General features: G+C 39.9%; 2 protein-coding genes and 1 long non-coding RNA gene across 6 annotated transcripts in view; 1 reads left to right on the top strand and 2 right to left on the bottom strand.

Annotated features, from left to right (window-relative positions):
- Positions 1-256: 256 nt before the first annotated feature.
- LOC103384773 (solute carrier family 35 member E2) lies at positions 257-12010 on the bottom strand. The gene is made up of 9 exons (XM_008318431.3): positions 10991-12010; positions 9204-9638; positions 7190-7325; positions 6134-6261; positions 4239-4359; positions 4103-4156; positions 3942-4014; positions 3045-3190; positions 257-2850 (listed from the first exon to the last, which is right to left on the bottom strand). The coding sequence occupies exons 2-9, from the start codon at positions 9469-9471 to the stop codon at positions 2619-2621; spliced, it is 1158 nt and encodes a 385-aa protein (XP_008316653.1). The 5' UTR covers positions 9472-9638; positions 10991-12010; the 3' UTR covers positions 257-2618.
- A 153-nt stretch (positions 12011-12163) lies between these two features.
- LOC103384774 (lymphoid enhancer-binding factor 1-like) lies at positions 12164-18815 on the top strand. Of its 4 annotated transcripts, none has more exons than XM_008318435.3 (8): positions 12164-12261; positions 12629-13033; positions 13175-13240; positions 17159-17220; positions 17325-17417; positions 17494-17647; positions 18076-18183; positions 18481-18815. In XM_008318435.3, exons 2-8 carry the CDS (start codon positions 12698-12700, stop codon positions 18550-18552), a joined length of 891 nt encoding a protein of 296 aa, XP_008316657.1. In that variant the 5' UTR covers positions 12164-12261; positions 12629-12697; the 3' UTR covers positions 18553-18815. The 4 variants fall into 4 exon arrangements, with proteins under 4 accessions (XP_008316657.1, XP_008316658.1, XP_008316655.1 ...); XM_008318436.3 differs by lacking the exon at positions 12164-12261 and adding an exon at positions 12429-12514; XM_008318433.2 differs by lacking the exons at positions 12164-12261; positions 12629-13033; positions 13175-13240 and adding exons at positions 14446-14551; positions 16130-16534; positions 16676-16741.
- Positions 14821-18883, bottom strand: part of LOC112487623 (uncharacterized) — a 9218-nt gene continuing 5155 nt past the window's right edge. The window contains exon 4 of the long non-coding RNA XR_003050896.1: positions 14821-15239. This is a non-coding gene — a long non-coding RNA (uncharacterized LOC112487623). The remainder of the gene's footprint in view (positions 15240-18883) is intronic.

Here is an 18883-nt window from a genome sequence, read left to right as displayed (position 1 = left end):
TTTATTTAAGACCTACATACTGACAGGAGGAAGTGTCGCAGCCCGTGTTTTCATGCCAAGAAGTTTAACCATGTTCATGTCGGCCAGGCAATTACCTCAGAAAGTGCGAAATAAGCATGTTGTTGAAATAACTAATGTGTCAAATATTGAACATGTGGAGAGATCAAAACAACAAAGGCTTTGGAGGCAAAGGTAAACCGCTGTACTGGGAGGAGCAGTTAAAAAAAACACACACACACAGTCAATGTGTGTTTTGGTAACCAGATTGTTTTTATTTCACTTGTAATTCTTTATATCATCACCCAGCATGCACTGGGTTAGGCTGAGTTGGTGAGTTTTAAGTTTTAAAATAACATAACATTTCCTGATAGTGCAGCATTCCCTGAATGCCTAGCAAAAATCCAACATGCTGCATTCCCAGAATGCCATTTGTATTTTATCAAACTGTTCTTCGGTAGTATTGGATGACCAGTCAAAGATTTGGCTGGATAAGATACAAACAAAAAAACAAAACAACCCATGTACAAGATATGGACCAAGCCCCTAGTGGTGAAGGTGCACTTCTAATCTTTGTGGGTTTTACCCTAACAACTGAAGGGCTTGTCATTTCCTATGTACGGTCTTAGGCACACATGCCAAAGCTAGATTCTTACCTTGTAATTTATAAATGACCACAGGATTTCTTCCTTATATATTAAAAGACAGATTAATCTGAATTTGATTTTTTTAACCATTTCACTGATATTTACAGTAACTGACATTCAGCTGCAGCTGCTGTACCACAGGTGACACTGAAATGTAAACCATGAGGCTCACAGAAGTCACACCCTGAGCTTTTCCTTTCCTCTCTGAACACAGCTTTTCCATGAAAGCACAGGACAATCAGGAATGATTAAAGTCCCCTGTACCGTTACAGGGACATGTGTACAGTTCCACAGGACTAGAAGGTGACTTGATCACACTACTCCAAATGAGACAGTCTTTGGAGCTTGCCTCAGGCTACCAAGTTGTTTTAAAGACACAGAAAAGAACCCAAGGAAAAAAAAAACATGTTGTTCCTTTTTAAGAAATAAATTTGGCATTTTTAATCAACAACTTCCAAAAACTAGTTCATCAAAATTTAGTGGTTTATGAAATAAGTGGACATCAGAACCTCCTTTGGACTTTCTTATTGCCGAGTGAGAAATCTAGTCGTTGACCACATTGTTGTTAAAGATCAGTGCTGTACTCAGTGTTGTCCACATGATGGCATCTTGTCCAACATGGACTAAATTATACCAGTTATTGCAAAGCCAATTTTAGCAATTTTTTTTCTGTCTTCACATGCTCAAAATATCCTTACAAGGGCAATGAAACTACTAAGCCGTTAAGCACGTGACACGACTCTGTGATTATGTCATTGTTGCATAACAAGATCGAACCGAGATCGATTTGTAGAGACAGTAATGTAACTCTGTGACCTTCAGGTCAGCGTTGGTAACAATCCAAACCTGGATGCTCTCCAAGCCTTCAGCTGTGGTACAATAAAAGGCTCACAGGCAACCTGCTCTGTAACACAGTGAACGTGCATAGATGAACTGAGAAATGGACAACATTCAGATCACCCACGTCCAGCTTCCCCAACAGATCTTAGAGCCAGGAGCTGTCACAGGTGATTGTTTGTGGCACCACATAGTTCAGAAGGCATGCGAGTGTCTGTATGTTGCTCACAATGATAAACAATACACAGTTGACTCTGTTAGGAACCAATTACTGTTACATTGCACTTGTAATAATATTTTGAGCACATGATCGATGAAAGCCAATGCCTAATGAGGTTGACTTGTAGTTTTACTTAGATTCCAAACTTAGAGGAACTCCAGTCAGTGACCCGAGACTAATCCTGGAGAAAAAGATAGTGGTCCTAGAGGTTAGTGGCAAAGGGAAGCGCCTTGATCCCACAGTATTGTTGAAGAACCCACCAACTGTTCAGCAGCTTTAAGGCCACACTGTGCCCAGCAGTTAAAAACGCCTAAGCAGTCAGTTCATCCACAGTTTAACACAACATGTCCTCAGGCACTTGTTCTGGACATATGGCAACAATCCTTTAGAACATGTCTACCATGTTCATTGCAGAACTTAATGGAAGTGGTTGTCAACAGTATAAGGGTGAACATGTATCCACCAGTGGAAATGGAATAAAATTGTTCTCCCTACTGTTCCCTTACTTTATTTACTTGGAAGTGACGTGGAGGTGTGGTGTTTTGTTTGTACCCACTTTAAAAGCAGCTTATGCTAATGTTTCACAGCCACTACAGATAAGGTGACATGTGCCTTCACCTCAACACTCTATTGGTTCCTTCACACACTGAACCGTACAGAATGTGGACTTCGACCAGAGTGAACACATGGCTCAGGTCGATGAAGCTGCTGATGCACAGCAGAGATTGCAGTGTTTCAAATATCCAGTTATTTTATCTGGAAGAAGGAACTTTACCCTTAATGACTCAACTGACTGGTCCCATTTCAAGTGTTTGTCTGGTTTGTTTGCCTCAACCCATAAGGTTGCAGGTTTGATTCCAGCTCCCAATTGTGGTGAGAAAGCTATTCAACTTGATCCATTTCAATGCAACAGGTCCTCATAGAGATGGAGACATCTGGTCCTTCTGGTCCTCCAGCAGTGGCCTGTAGTGGTTCTGCTCAGCAGCCATGGCCTTTAAGTTCTCCCTCTGTTGTTGTCTGGCCTTGTTGTAAAAGACGACACCAATGAAGACGAGGGCAGTACCAGCGGCACTGAGGACGGTCACCTGGTTACTGAAGATGAGGATGCTCAGCCACACTGACAAGGCATGTTTGACTGTGCTGGCAACACTGAGGAAGGAAACAAACAACAATATTATTGATGTGAACGCCAGACAGACAGACAGACAGACAGACAGACAGACAGACAGACAGACAGACAGACACACACAGACTGTTAATGGAGAATAATTCTTTTGTCACAGTTCTGATAGAAGATTAATAATGAAACCTTTGATAAGGCCTCCGTGTCCTGTGTGTTGTACCTGAAAGTAACGGGGGAAATGCGTCCCATGAGAGCGTAGGCGGTAACACTCTGCAGGTGGAACAGGCAGCCATCAAAAAGTAGCAACAATACAATGTCCTGACTGAAGATGAAGCTCCGCCCACTTTTCCCAATCACTGGAATGTCCTAGAAACATCAACGTGGCATAAGTGTTGAGTTCAAATTTGACCATCTGTCCCGTAATGTCACCAAATCACAGACAAATGAGCCAAATAAGACAAACACCAAAAGACAGCCTGGTAAGCTGGATGTTGGACCAATATGGTGGAAAACTGATTAAACATTTGTTAAAACAAAAAGAAAAAACATGCTAATCAATAGTGGAAAGACTTAGCCAGCAGATGTTAACTCAGACAGAGGCAATACTAAGCCAAATTTACATTAAAAAAACTAGTGACTAGAGTCAACTAGTCAGCTAATAACTTAACACTAGAGGCAACCCCACCCCCACCCCCCCATGACCCCAAAAGAAATAAACCATAAAGTCCCACAATTGCCCTTTTCCAAAAAAAGTTAATTTTCTGTCCTGCTAAGACATGTTCGTATAACATGCAACTAGAAACCTGTCTGGGAACCACATTTGGCTCCGGGGCTAAAGATGGTATGTGCTGACTGCAGTTTACGTATAAAACTCTTGGCCTGACGCTAAGTTTCACAACAATTCAAACCTGAAAAGCCAGTTATAATGTAAGAGATGTAAATCTTGTACATAAACAGTGTTTTATAGGCGATTACAGCAGATTAACTGTATGACTTGGCTTATTTTTGATACGACATACAGTAGGTACAGGTTTTACCGCTGCTCTAATATACAATAGCACTGGACCTAAACATTAAAGCTATAGCCGCTGGATCAGTTTTTTCCTGTGTCACCTACCAGGAGGAACACCCAGGCAGGTATGAGCATGATGACTGCTGCAGCACTGGTGTAGAACTGGAGCTCTGGAGGACTGTTAGGAAGGAAAGCCAAATGTTTATTTCTGAATGATGACTCTGTGAAAACCACACCTAGGACAACAGCAAATGTCCTAACTTCACCTGAACTTGTACGTGTCTCCACTGAGCAGCTTTTTGGAGAAGACATTCTGCAAGCTGAGAAAAGAAACGAAGGTTAAGGTGAAGCAGACGCAGTAGTGTGAAGTACACGAGCAGCGAGTGAGGAGGTGTGCAGTACCAGTCCATGACGTTGGTGGAGAGAGCGGCGGAGAAGCCCAGCATGTTAAAGCTGACCTCAGTGGCGGTGCAGAGGGCCAGGCCGGCCATGACGGGAAACAGGGACAGGTTTACCCACAATCCTGCAGTCAAGTTAAGGACAAATTGATCACATGCCATCAATTATCACATCTCACTAATCGCCTGTTTGTGAACTTCAGACAGAAACTATGTAAATATTTGTTCATAAAGTTTAAATATTATCATATTGTAGAAATAATTAAAAATAGAAGAGTGGGGAAAAAAAACACCTACCAATTAAAAAATACTCCATACCACATGGATTTGTATTCAAAGAGAAACATTTACAAGAACAGTGGTATTTCATTCTGTAGACCTTAAAAAATGTATATATTTCTAAAAGGAGATATGACAAATTTGACAGATCAGGAGAGTTTTTGAACAGTACACTGGGTTATGAGTCAGAAACAAGAGTCAAGAAGCTTCATTTGCCACATTAACAACTGACATTGCCAGTGACAACTGGCCATGACTTTGCAAAAAGATGTAAATAGAATGACAGATATAAATAGAATGTTTTTTTAAATGGACAGCACCAAACAATTAACAATAGTCAAAAACCCTAATGTTTTTACATCAAACCCCTTCAAACAGTCTAACTCTCTCCTCCTAAGATAGTTTAAGCCGTTCCATTTCAAAATAGCCACAATGTGTGAATGTGAAATGAACAGTAACAACGCCCAACACAAACACAAAAAAAACAGTTTCTTAAATGTGTTTGCTTATACTGTAACTCGACAGAACAAAATGGTGTTTGTGTGGCTGTCACAACGCGTGAACTATGCAAACACACTGGCAACCTGCTCTACCCCAGTCCAAACTGGTACTTCGACATTCAGTGGCGGTGTAAGGGAAATGCCCTCACCCATCTACTGAGCCGCCAATCTGAATGAGCAAATATGTTCCGAGTCATGCTCCACCTGTTTATCTCACTTTACTGTGTCAGTGTTGACTATCAATGATAGTGGTGTAGTTTACCCTGGCATTCTGCATACTGACTGCACAAGAAACAAAAGAAGCATCTGTTTATTTTAAATAATATATTTTTGTTAAGATGATAAATCTGGATTTGATAGCGGTACAAAGGCTTTTCCTATATATATATACTGTATATACACACACACACACACACGTGTGTGACAGGACTCAGCCGCTGTTTGTTTGAGTCATTCTGTTGCCTACAGCACTTATACATAAATTACCAATTAGCAAATTCAAGCTTCGTACAGTAAACACTTTTAGAAATCCCATGTAAAAAAGATCAACAAACAACTGAGCTCCAGTCAAATTAGGGAAATGTTTAAAAATGTTGTGCGTGGAATTTCTGTGCTTCAAACAACTTCAAGACATTCAGAACACTGACGTGACTCAAAGTGTTGTTTGACTGTACAGTATCTGTGCCAGTGACACAGACAGTGCTTTGTGTTCTTACATGCAAATCAGGATCTAAAAATAAAACCTTTTAATTGATCGTAAGCTATCAAAAATGTAATGACAACAAAAATCTTGTGTCCAAATTAAATAAAACATTTTGGTTTTCTGGTCATTTTTGGACAAAACTGTGCCTACTGTGTCACCGCAGGAAATCTTTTTGAATACCAGCTGGATTAAAGTGATTCGCTCGTCTTGACGACAAGTCATCAGTGGCTAAAGAGTTAAGCTAACAGCAAATAACAAATAAGCTTTGCTAAAGACTTTTGTAGCTCCGTGAGCTCTTTTGTTTGTCATTTCATACTAGAAATCCTTTCCTGTGTCGCCTTCTTAATTCATATTTAAGGCAAACATCAAATGAACCAAGGGGAACAGAAGAGAAGAGAGTGTGTGGTCAGCGTGTACCTGTGTACTCCCCCAGGATCAGCCTGGACATGATGACAGTGAAGATAGGCGCTGAACTTTTCACCGTCTCAGCAAACGACACCGCCACGTTCTTCAAGCTCACCAGGCCCAAAACCACGGTAGTAAACCTGATAAAGATAATGAGTCATACATCACCTTTAGAATACTGTGTAAAGAATTTTGAGATCATCAAACTGGAGCCCTAGTCAAACTAACAGAGATGGTAAGAAAATTGCAGCTGTGACCGTTCCTGCTGTAGTGTGTCATTTAAACATTACATTCAGGTTTGACAAATCTGTCAAACCTATGTTGCAGTGCTTCATTCCAGGACTTTGTCTAAACATGACAGATTAGGACTTAGATGTTTGGACCCCGCAGTCAGGGACGGCAGCTTATATATATAAACTTAATATAATATATACACACACAAAAATCTCTCCTGGTTTTGGTGTTCTTATCATGGCTGGCATCAGTTGTATAGAACTAGGGTAAAGGGTGGACCAGAACCAGAGTGTGAGATGGGAGTGGTTGGCAGATAAAGCATTCATTTCTTTTGTTTCCCCTCATGTGCAGGGACGGAAACAGGTGCACCTGTCTGTCTGTCTGTCTGTCTGTGCAGAGACACTGGTGGCTTTTGTCTGTGGTGTAATGACGCAAAACAAAACCGGAATGAATTTTTTTTTTTTTAAAAAAGAGGCCACTGTGATGTAAGTTTCTTGAGTTTTTTTGTCTTTTTTTTTTTTCTTTACACTTTTAAACCCCCAAAAAGTTTCATTCAAGCAACCGGTGCTGAGGACTGGACTCACACTCCAACATTTTAAAGATCAGTGAATGTAGGATATGTAAAAACAAGAGAGAGCTCAAGAGGGTAAAGAGATAATGAAGGGTGGATGAAGGGGGGAAGAGAAAGAGAGAGTGGAGAAGGTGGGGCATACAGTAGACAGAAAAGAAGGACTTGTTTACAGAGAGAGAAAGAGAGATGGGAGCAGAGAAGACATCAGAGAGAGGAAGAGCAAGAGAGTAAGAGAGAAAGAAGGGAGGGAGGAGGGTCCTTACCTCATGAGTCCCACAAACAACATGATCATGATGAAGTTCGGTGGATACTCATTTCTGGTCTTGTGCTGATACAGACAACAAGGGACAAACATCTTCAAACAGCCAATGATTGTGGTGGACATCATCTGAACTGCACCTGAAAGAATGGGAGCGTCAGAGGTCAGAGGTCATCAAGCTCTTCCGTTAGTCTCAGTCCGTGCAGTCCCAGGTAAAGAGCTGCAGAGTAAAACCAAAGTTCGCTCACACACTGTGGCCAAGAGCAATTTTTGGATCAAGTGTCTCATCCTGGCCTTTTTAACACCTGCAGAAATAATGTCCATTTAACTGCGCTTGTCATCTAGTGTCTCACGAAATGTTCCACAGACTGGTACTAATTATCTGCCGCTCCAACTACAGGGTGCATATTTTTAACAGTCAACTTTAAATTGGAAAGCCAAGTGACAGGTAGTGTTTAAACACAATTCATGCCATGTTATTAAGAGTGTGTGCAAAGGCAGATGCACCCATATTAAAAGTGGCACAGTCACTCACCGACTTTCTCACAAGAAACAAACAACTCTTCCTTGCACGTCAGGTCCAAGCCCTTTTAATACCAAAGCCAAAGAGCAGCTCAGATCATTTATATTGTCATATGGTATTATCCATCCAGGTCCCATTCTGGCCTGGTATTAACATGGTTGACGAGATCACATTCATACAGACTCTGTATGGCAGTCTGGTATTAGAACCATCCCACAATCAGGAATCATTTCTATAAGCAAATCAGATCTCATCCATCTTCCCACACCTTGTATTTACATGTGCACTGATGTCAAAACAGGTCAGGTCAGGTTTTTCTGATGAAGACACACACGCACCGCAGCATGAAGGATAGATGTGTGACGCCGCTTCAACCGACGACACAAATACCTCTTCCTCATTCAAAGGCCATTAAGTGACAATGGACTGGTTTATGCAGTGTCTTCCCTGGGTGATCACTACAGCCCACCCACCATTTGGGACCATCACCAGAAGGACACACAGACTGTGGTCTCCTTCCAGAGCTGACGTTTGATAAAGAGCTTTTAACGCCTTGGCCGGAAACACATCAGCGAGAAGCTTAAATTAAAATCTCTAAAAATCTCTAGTTTTGTGTTTGGACCATATTTCTACAAACTATAAATTTGTCAGTAGCACGTGTCTTAATTAGAAATACATTATGAACTAAATAAGCAGAGGAAGGCAGCTGGTTACATAATGAATTTAATCTGCAGCTGACCGTGTTGAGGAATGTAGGGAGTGTTGGGGATGCAAGTTCCCACTGGAACTGACTTCATCCTGTGTCACGACTGCTGAGGAGCAGCAGAATATCCTTCAGTATCTCGTGGATGAAATATCAGCCGGTTGTTCCAACCAGAGAGAGACAACACAAAGAGTTCTAAAGATAGAGCTGCCTAATAAGAGTGGAGGAAAAAAGACCACGCAGATGATTCGTGGACAGAGTGGAGGAGGACACAAGTATGGGGCGCAGAATTTCACTTACATTTATTTTACTGAGACAAGGAAGGCCCCACAGTAATAACAGTCTCTTTCTATTAAATCCACATATGTCACATTCTAATTGTGGCAAACATTTAAGTCAAATAAAGACAAAACATAAACTTAAACTTATATGTAGGTAAGAGTTTAAAGGACAAAAGCACCTTTGCCTATGTAAAGAAATCTATCCCACTTCACTACAGTAGGAGATGATGATATGTCTCCTTTCAACCTCCTCTTATTGAGCTGTTTCTGGAATGAATGGTAGCAGTTAGCATATTAACAATCAAAGAGAAATTCTATGCAATCCTTTGTGGTTGTGTCGCAATCAGAAGACAACTGATTGACATTAAGGGTAGTGCTACAATGCTATGCTACTATACGCTATGCTGATTCTGACTGTGGTCCCCAACAGTATAAGCATTAAATGAATATTAACATTTTCCACAGTCTGTCATTGAATGACATAGAATGACAGTTAAGGGCCAGTCCTTACCAAGCATGCTGGGCTCTCCCTCCAACAGGGTCAGGATGTACTTGTTGAGGAAGAGTGTGCAAAAGCTAAAGAAGTACCAGACACTCAGGTAGGTCATGGAGCGCAGGTTCCACACGCCAGACTCAGTCTCAATTACTATTGTCTCAGTGACTGTGACCTTCAGCACTTGCTCCCCCGACAGACTCTCGCTGCGGGCCAGCACCACTCGTTCCTGGCGGGTACGAAATGGTGACAGGAGGCGCAGCAGAGAATGCCTGTTGCCAGCCATTACACCTGCCCAGAAAGGTCCAGCAGGTGTGTGATTTCAGGGGAGGGAAGGGGCCAACAGAGTACTTCAAAGTTATTCCATCTTCTTGTTGGTCGAGGAAGTAATCAGCTTCTCAGTTTGCAGTGGCTGCTGGGAACGCTTCCAAGATGAGATATCTGCCACAACAGCTGGAAAAAGATTTTAAAAAGATTTTTATACAAAAAGAAAAAAAACACTTATGTTACCCCCCCCCCACACACACACACATATATAAATATATATATATATATACATATATACGTATATATATATACTGTACACATACATACACACATGCATTTAGCAGATGCTTGTGACTTCAAAGAGGAGGATTAACAATCTGGCAACATAAAAGAACTCTTGTAAGGAAACTCCAGTTTAGTAAAGTAAAAGTGGGACATCAAAACTAGGGTGCAGACAAATGCAGTAGGAGAAAAGAAGTACAGGATAGTCCTAGGACAGGAGGTGACCTCTGTATAGCTAGGTTTTCAAGAGTTTTTTAAATAGGCAAGGAGGCCTCTGTTGTTGTATATGTGTGTGTGTGTGTGTGTATATATATATATATATGTGTGTGTGTGTGTGTATGTGAATATATATAAATCATCACTTGATGTATTGATGTAATAATATTTCCCTCAGTACTTATTTGTTAGTTTTCTGAAATGCTACACCACTGTACAAATTAAATAAAAATGGGATGATGAGATAATAAGATGACTCTTCTCAGGTGTCCAGAACTCTTCCAGGATACCCTTGTTTCATTAACACACCCCTCTGTGCATCCACGTAATGGCATAAAAATCATCAACCTAATAAGTGGAGCCCACAAATATAAACAGGTCTATCTAATCAATATATGCTACGCTTGTATTTGCCACGTGCTACTTTATATAATATTCCAGCTCTATCCTGAGGTCTGATTTGCCACGTGCTACTTTATATAATATCCCAGCTCTATAAAAATGAGTCTTTCTGCAGACCATGTGGCCACAGTAAGTAAGTGCAGATGTGACAGACAGATCTACAGACACGGCTGCTGATGTGGCTCAGAGCTACCAGTTAAAAAGTCTGAAAACTGAAAAAACTGAAAATTACTTTCGGGTTCAAAGTCTGCACGGACTTCCCAAAACGCTAAAATAGCAGGCAATATCATATTTGCTACTTCTACTAATTGCATGAGAAATCGAAGTTTTGTATTTAATTGATATTAAAAGTTATTTCAAATCAATAAAACCTTGGGGGAGACTGACTTTTGGAAGTTATAAATATATAAAACAACAAGGTGTTGTTCAACGTGTGCAGCTCCACGTAGGCTAAGGATAAGGACACAGAATCACCACAACATTATTTATTTTACTAATAGCACTTTTGAGAGTAGCACATTTTGATGTGCTACTCTATTTAATTCAACAGCAGACCACAACAAAAGCACAACAGCTTTTCCTTTAGGCAGAACTTCAGTGTAGCTAGCCTTCAAACACATGAAGCCACAAAGACTTACCTCTCTCTCCATTGACCTGTGAGCTTCTGTCTCTCAGCTCTTCTACAGCAGTTGTCATCAGAAGCGTGGCATTAAAACAATGTCCCTTGTCTTTATCTGTCTTTGCACACACCTCTTTCTTTAATTGGACAAAAAAAAAACCCAAACCTTCGCTTTAATGCGTCTACGGCAGCAACAGCAGCAGACCCACTCGCTTCAAAGTTTGCGCACAGAGACGTTTGACTGATAACCTTTGTTTTTAAGCGGTGCCTCGGGAGATTGCAGATTGACAGTTAGCGACGCGACAATATCGTCCGCCATAGCCCGCAGCTACAGAGAACAACGACATCAGACTGCACCTACACTGGATCCATGTTACCATATTTAAGCTGCTCCGCTAGCCGCTGACATGCATACGTAGACGCCGCGCCAGCACCTGAATCACTCGTCAGCGTCGCCGCCATATTGGTCCGGTTAATACCCTGTAGAAAAAAACGGGGCGGTACGAAGCGAAAGAGGCTGCTTTGGAATAATATAAAAAAAAGTTATTGGTTATGCAAAACACTAGTATGTGTATAAATTCTTGCCAAAAATGTATCCATATGTATTGTTTTTATTTGTAATTACATTTAATTAAATCATTTTAATTATTTCATTTTGTCCGCTTAATGGAATTTGACTGAGATGCATTGTGATCAGCTCACATATTTTGATATATGAGGAAGTTGCCCGTACCAATATGGCGACGTTTTCACTACAAAAACCCACAGGGATCAAACGAAAAATGAACACTAATGCGAAGTGAAGGTAAAGGCAATTAAATAGAAGAATGTGAGGTTTGTTGTAATAGGTGTGATTCCACCAGTTTGATATCAAAGCAGTGTGACACCAAAACTAATATTGTTTGATGGTTACCTGAGCTATTTCCTAAATTCAAATAACAAGTAGCAATCACTGTGTTAATTGTATCGAGTGTCATCCATTCAAAAGGCAGTAACTTCTGGATAATGTAATGTAACAGCTGAGGCTGAGCACATCGTTGTGCTCAGCCTCAGCGTGGCCAAATGTGGCCAAAGCCTGATGTTACTATTGTTTAGGCTTATACCAAGAGTTTATACCAAGAGCTACATGCATATATACAATGGTGTACTCCTGTCAGCCTTTGATCACTATCTTGGTTACCGTAGCACCTGTCGTAGAGAACTCATCTGCCTTTCATGTTTACATTTGTGAACACACTATTACTATTAGACAAAACTCTGGACAAACCTCACCAGCACTGTCTGTTTTTGGTAAATATCGAAATGCATGTTAATACAAATATCTAATTATCAGCAACTCAGTGCATCTAGGTTCCTACTTCTATTAACATGATGGTTTATTTGTTTCTATTAGAGGGGTTAAAACTCTTAAAATAAATTCTTAATTTTTTGATTTCTTTTGATTTCTTTATAGCAGTAGCTAATCATCAAACTTTAAATAGTTAGCTTAACCTTTTACTGATTTTTTCAACAGGTGTTAATCATTTAGTTTAGTCATTAAAAGGTAAATGCATTAGTGTGATAATAGTTTTGTCCCTGGAATTGTCACTGTCAACTTCTATGACTTCTCTTAAATGTACACACATGACAGACTCTGCTGTCCTCCTATCATTGACAGGATTTCAGTCAGACAGATCAGGAGCCAGTTGACAAGAGACTGTAGGGACAGAGCAGGACAGCTCCCATCATGGACCTCAGTACAGTATTTCAATGTGTTATTGACCAGATAAATGCAGAAGACATGCTGGACACAGCCCATGCTGTCCTCAATGAAGTGATGGTAGCATCACCCAACCATGCTCCTCCCCCCTCCTTCCCCACTCCTGACTTTAGGTGTGACACCCACTCTCAGCCAGTGGACGACATGAGTGGAGGTTATGATGGATACGTCACCCTTGAAACAGTTTCTCTCAACTATGATCAGCAGTTAACTACAGAACCCATGCTCCCATGTGTGGAGCAGCATGGAGCCAACAACTATTATCTAGATGCCATGGAACATGACATGTACAGCCAGGGACAGGTAAGGGAACAAGTGTAGGTGAAAGACAGTCCCTTCTAACCATTATATAAATCTGAGGATGAACTCTGTATTTGGAGAGATGGTTGTTAGTGGATGCTGTGTGTCTGCATAGTTATTGTCTCACTCTATCACTCTTTGCAGTACTTTCCCTATCAGTGGCCAGATTATGATACAACTCCAACTGCCCTCAGTGCCCCGCCAGACCCTGTAAGACCCTGTTTTAACACACACACACACACACACACTGGCTAATTGTTACTTTATTAAATTGTGGTGTGTTTATTTCATGTTATATTTCTAAAGACATCTCGGTGTGCATATAGTGTGACTGGATGAGGAACAGAGGTCATCATTATTAATATTGATTAAAATTGATGAATAATTATGAGAGACATGTTTTAAAATTGCCTTCATTTCCTACTGTATTAAATCATGAACATTTTAGATTACCATATGTATTTTTATAATACATGCAATTTATAGTACAATAATTACTAGGATAAATGTTGGCCATTGTGTCAGAAGAACTATGGCTGGTAGGTATACCAACACAAATTTCGTCAAAAGTCGGTCCTTTTTCATACTTAAGAATACAAACTTTTCCTAAAATTGGATCTGTGTTTGCCTCGATGACAACCACTAGTGTTCACATCTGTAGCGACTGAAATTTATTTTTAAACCACATATATCTTAGAAAGAGACAACACTGATATCTGGTGGAAAGAATGTGTAATTTGTCAAAACATTTGTTTGGTGTTTTTAGGATTTGCAATTAGTGACGTTGACGGAAGTCCTGGAGCAGAAACTGACGCCTGCTGGAATAGCGTAAATAAAACACGCAACATACACTGCTATTAGACAAGAATGATGTCTTTATTTGTGGCACTTAATGGTATCTGGTTTGTTGTGTGTGTGTGTGTGTGTGTGTGTGTGTAGGAATGGCGAAGTGGTGTATGATGTGCCTGAAGTAACATTGTTTTCCACCCAAGGAACCTCACCCCTGCATTAACAAGGATGTCAAATTTGCTGGCTCCAATGTCGTTTGTCTGAAATAAATAAATAATGCATTGTGGTTTACATGATGCCCTTTTGGGATACAGGGTTCCCGCCAGCACTTAAATAATTATTTAATATATCTACTGCTTAAATGTGTACATTTACAACTAATGCAATATGCAGTCATTTTAAATGTATTTTCATTATTATATCTGCAGGAGTAAACTTGTTTTGAATGTGTTTTGAAAATATAAAAAAATGTGCCTCTACGCCGCCAGCTGTTTTATTTTTTTCAAACTCGAGCTACCGTTGGGACCAGCTAGCCGCGACGTTAACTGTTCACGGAAGAGAGTAATGACGTCATATTAGGCTTTGTGACGCAATTACGCAGGAATACAAATCGGGTATATGTGCGGATTAACGGTTACCGGCTTTTTGCCGTGGCATCGCACAGCTCTGAGAGGAGATCTGTTTGACGAAGTTAACAGACACTGGGGCGACTGACGAAGCACTTTAAACAAAGTGAGTTTATTTTCATACTGCTAGTTTTTCTTTAACGCTAGTCAATTAATTATGAATTCTAAAAGCGAAATGTCTTAATTTTCTTCGCAACTTTTAAATGCTAACACTGTTCATATTAAAACACATGTCTTTGGACATTTGAGATCATGCGTTGTAAAAGTGAAGGAAACAATCTTATATTTTAAATATATTTTCTGTTCAAAAAATAACGGCACAACATTGTGATAATTTATTGATTTCATCGACAAGTCACCAGTTACATTGTTTGAACTATTAAAAAATCGTGAATACTTTATTTCCCTTTTAAATACGTGTATATTTACAATTTATTTTGTGTGAGCCATTTGCTCACAGGATATTGCAGCACGTTTTGGTGGGTTAACGCTCAAGGGGATTGGTAAATCAATGTTACTATAGCCCCGATTACTACTGCCATGAACCGTTTACGGTCATTGACGACACCGGTAAATGTTGTTTAAACGTAGGGATTTGTGAAGTTCTGCTTTATCAAACATTTTTTGACACTGTCCTGACAAAGGGCCGTGTGGTCCCTGAACGCGAGTTTGTTCTGCAACTCCAGATCGGGCAATTTGCTCAGCCTTGTACCAATGTTGAATTCTAGTTCTTTGGCCGTTGTTGAGGGTTCCAGCAGTCATGAAGCTCGTGGTGTTGAATTACATGTCATTGACTGTAAAATGTAAAGGCCATAATTATTGTTGGGTTGTTTGTTTTAATTTTTAATTTAACATGTCATTGCCCATGAAGTAGTCGTCCTTACCAGCAAAGAGCTGGTAAGTTAATAGAAGTAACACATTAGGAGTACATGAGAAACAGTCGCTGGTTGATACCTGGTAAGTTAAATACATCAATTTCTAAACAATGTTCTCACTTTCATCTACCCCCTGACACTTACAAGGCAAATGGAATGCAGGACAAGTCGTCTTTGGGGGTTGTTATTATCTAAGAATTCATTGTGGGTCGCTGTAACACACACTGGACTTCACAGACCAAACAATTATTCATAAGTCAATATTTTTCCCCAAATTGTTTCCAACATAGAATGAAAACATGTGTTCCATGTGCCTTTGATCACTATCTTGGTTACCATAGCACATGTAGGGAATTCACCTGCCTTTGATGTTTACATGGGAGTACATGTAGGAACATACTGTGCTACTACTAGAAAGTATTCAAACCTTCATGTACTGCATGTACAGTACTGACAGCTTGAGGTAAATATTGAAATGTATTTTAATTTAAATATCAATCAGTTATTTCAGTGGTAGTAACCAGGTCGATGAATATCACAACTAATATTCTAAAAACCTAGAGGTAACATCAAACCTTGATAACCTTATCTAAGGAAAACCGACTGTTCCTACTTTAATTTTTATGAACAATTTTATTCAGCGTTTCATCATAATAGCTAATCATCAAACTATCAACAGGGGTTTAGTCATTAAGGTAAATGCATTAGTGTGATAATAGTTTTGTCCCTGGAATTGTCACTGTCAACTTCTATGACTTCTCTTAAATGTACACACATGACAGACTCTGCTGTCCTCCTATCATTGACAGGATTTCAGTCAGACAGATCAGGAGCCAGTTGACAAGAGACTGTAGGGACAGAGCAGGACAGCTCCCATCATGGACCTCAGTACAGTATTTCAATGTGTTATTGACCAGATAAATGCAGAAGACATGCTGGACACAGCCCATGCTGTCCTCAATGAAGTGATGGTAGCATCACCCAACCATGCTCCTCCCCCCTCCTTCCCCACTCCTGACTTTAGGTGTGACACCCACTCTCAGCCAGTGGACGACATGAGTGGAGGTTATGATGGATACGTCACCCTTGAAACAGTTTCTCTCAACTATGATCAGCAGTTAACTACAGAACCCATGCTCCCATGTGTGGAGCAGCATGGAGCCAACAACTATTATCTAGATGCCATGGAACATGACATGTACAGCCAGGGACAGGTAAGGGAACAAGTGTAGGTGAAAGACAGTCCCTTCTAACCATTATATAAATCTGAGGATGAACTCTGTATTTGGAGAGATGGTTGTTAGTGGATGCTGTGTGTCTGCATAGTTATTGTCTCACTCTATCACTCTTTGCAGTACTTTCCCTATCAGTGGCCAGATTATGATACAACTCCAACTGCCCTCAGTGCCCCGCCAGACCCTGTAAGACCCTGTTTTAACACACACACACACACACACTGGCTAATTGTTACTTTATTAAATTGTGGTATTTATAACAAAGATGATCCAAACTAAACTGTTTTTAAAGACACAAAGTTTGACTGGTTGATTAATAATCAATTGATGAACAAGCAATTAATTAGGCTCTATCACGTCTTTCACTTCCTACTTTATTGTATTATGATCTTATTAGATCAATATATATTTGACATATAGTGCCAACTATATACTGCAATGCAATAATTGTTGACTGTTGTGGCAGTCGCTCAGTCATAATCTGCTACTGCACATTTGTAGCCGCTAAAGCTAATTTTAAAATATGACTCGGAAAAAGAAAAAACTCTGACATCTGGTGGACAAAAGGTGTAATATATATTTTTTAAAATGTTTTGTTTTCAGGATTTGCAATTCATGACGCTGCCACATGTCTTGGACCAGAACTTGATGCCTGCTGGAATAGTGTAAATAAAACACACCTTAAAAAAGAAAGAGAAGACCGACATACACAGCAACTAGACAACAATTGTGCTTTATGACACTTAATATTATCTGATTGTTGTTCTAGGAATGGAGAGGTGGTGTATGAGATGCCAGAAGTATCATCGTTACCACCTATGGAACCTGCTTCTGCACAAAACATCTCCATCTCCTCAACACGGTAAGACAAAACATTTTCTATGTGAGATTTCACAGCACAGACAGACAACTCATTCTGATCTTCTGTTTCCACACAGGAAGAAAAGGTACGGCCAACAGGATAAAAATCACCCATATGTGAAGAAGCCTCCCAATGCTTTCATGCTGTACATGAAGGACCAGAGGGCGAGTGTTGTCTCTGAACTTGCCTCAAGTGATAATGCGCTGGTGAACACAATCCTTGGTCAGAGGGTGAGTGTCTTTGCATTGTGTTTGTACAGACTTTAATTATTCTCTATTCAGTGTTCCACACAATAAAGCCCTGTAAATAGTATATAGAGACAACCACCAGGAGATGGTGTTACCGACAACAAAAATAGGTTTTGAACCAGGCTAATATTTTACACTGTCACTCAGTCTTGCACCACGCTTTTTAATATGATTAAGTGGAAGTACAAACCAAGAGGTATTGTTTAAATATATGACATCACTTTATTTATTATGGGTGTAAAAATACTTAGAAATACACATTGAAGGGTCAGTCGGTGGTTGTTCTGTTTATGGTACAGGTTTATGTTACATCTTTCATCTGTATGTGGTCATGTGATGGTCAGGTGAACTGTCCAGTGTCATTTTAAAGTTACTGTGTGCTCTGACATGTTTTTGTTGTGTGTTCAAAGTGGAGGTCACTGCCCAGTAAAGACCAGGCCAAATACTACAAGGAAGCTGAAAAGCTAAGGAAGCTCCATGCTGAGAAATACCCATGGTGGTCCCCTCGAGACAACTACGTATGTTATCCTTTGTCCACATACAACTCACACACGTTTACTACTCTGTATAGTAGATGCAAAAATGCACACTGTTGGATATTTTTGTCATGAGTTTAAAGACTCTAACAAAACTCCACCCTTCTTCATGGTAAACTGATTCTAAGTGAGAAAGTGTCTCCCTTTTAGAAAGAATCAATCAATCTGTGGCTTAATCTTTTCCCAAACTCTTTCAAAGTTCTGTCTTTATTAAACATGTCTTAAGCAGTTTTTGACATCTGTCTTTATGTTCCTGTTTTTTTTTTTTTTTCTGTCTAGGGCAAAAAAAGGAAACGGATTAGGAGGAAGTACCCTACAATCTCTGATGAAGAATACGAAGATGGAATTTAAAAAAAGACCTCTTGACAAAGCACTTACTTTGAATAAGGACCTGTGTGTATAATAGAAAGTCTATCACTGGTTTAGTTTGCAAGTATCTTTTCCTAACTTAAATATGTTTTTTTTTTCCTCATACCACCTTCACTGTACATACAATGAGCTGGGTAATGGACTGGAGCAGAGCCTCTGTTTTTAAGGAACTTCCATTATGTGATGATTGTCTTTTATACAAACACAATTGTGTAAATACTACCCAATAAATGTAATTAATGTCACTCTTTATTGATGGTTCACTGTAATCCTGCTTCAATGATGGTAGATGGAGAATGGCAAATAGAAAGTG

The sequence above is a fragment of the Cynoglossus semilaevis genome, chromosome 10, assembly GCF_000523025.1.
Source record: "Cynoglossus semilaevis isolate Cse_v1.0 chromosome 10, Cse_v1.0, whole genome shotgun sequence".
NCBI classification, from domain to species: Eukaryota; Metazoa; Chordata; class Actinopteri; order Pleuronectiformes; family Cynoglossidae; genus Cynoglossus; species Cynoglossus semilaevis.
This window is presented reverse-complemented; position numbering and strand designations above follow the sequence as displayed.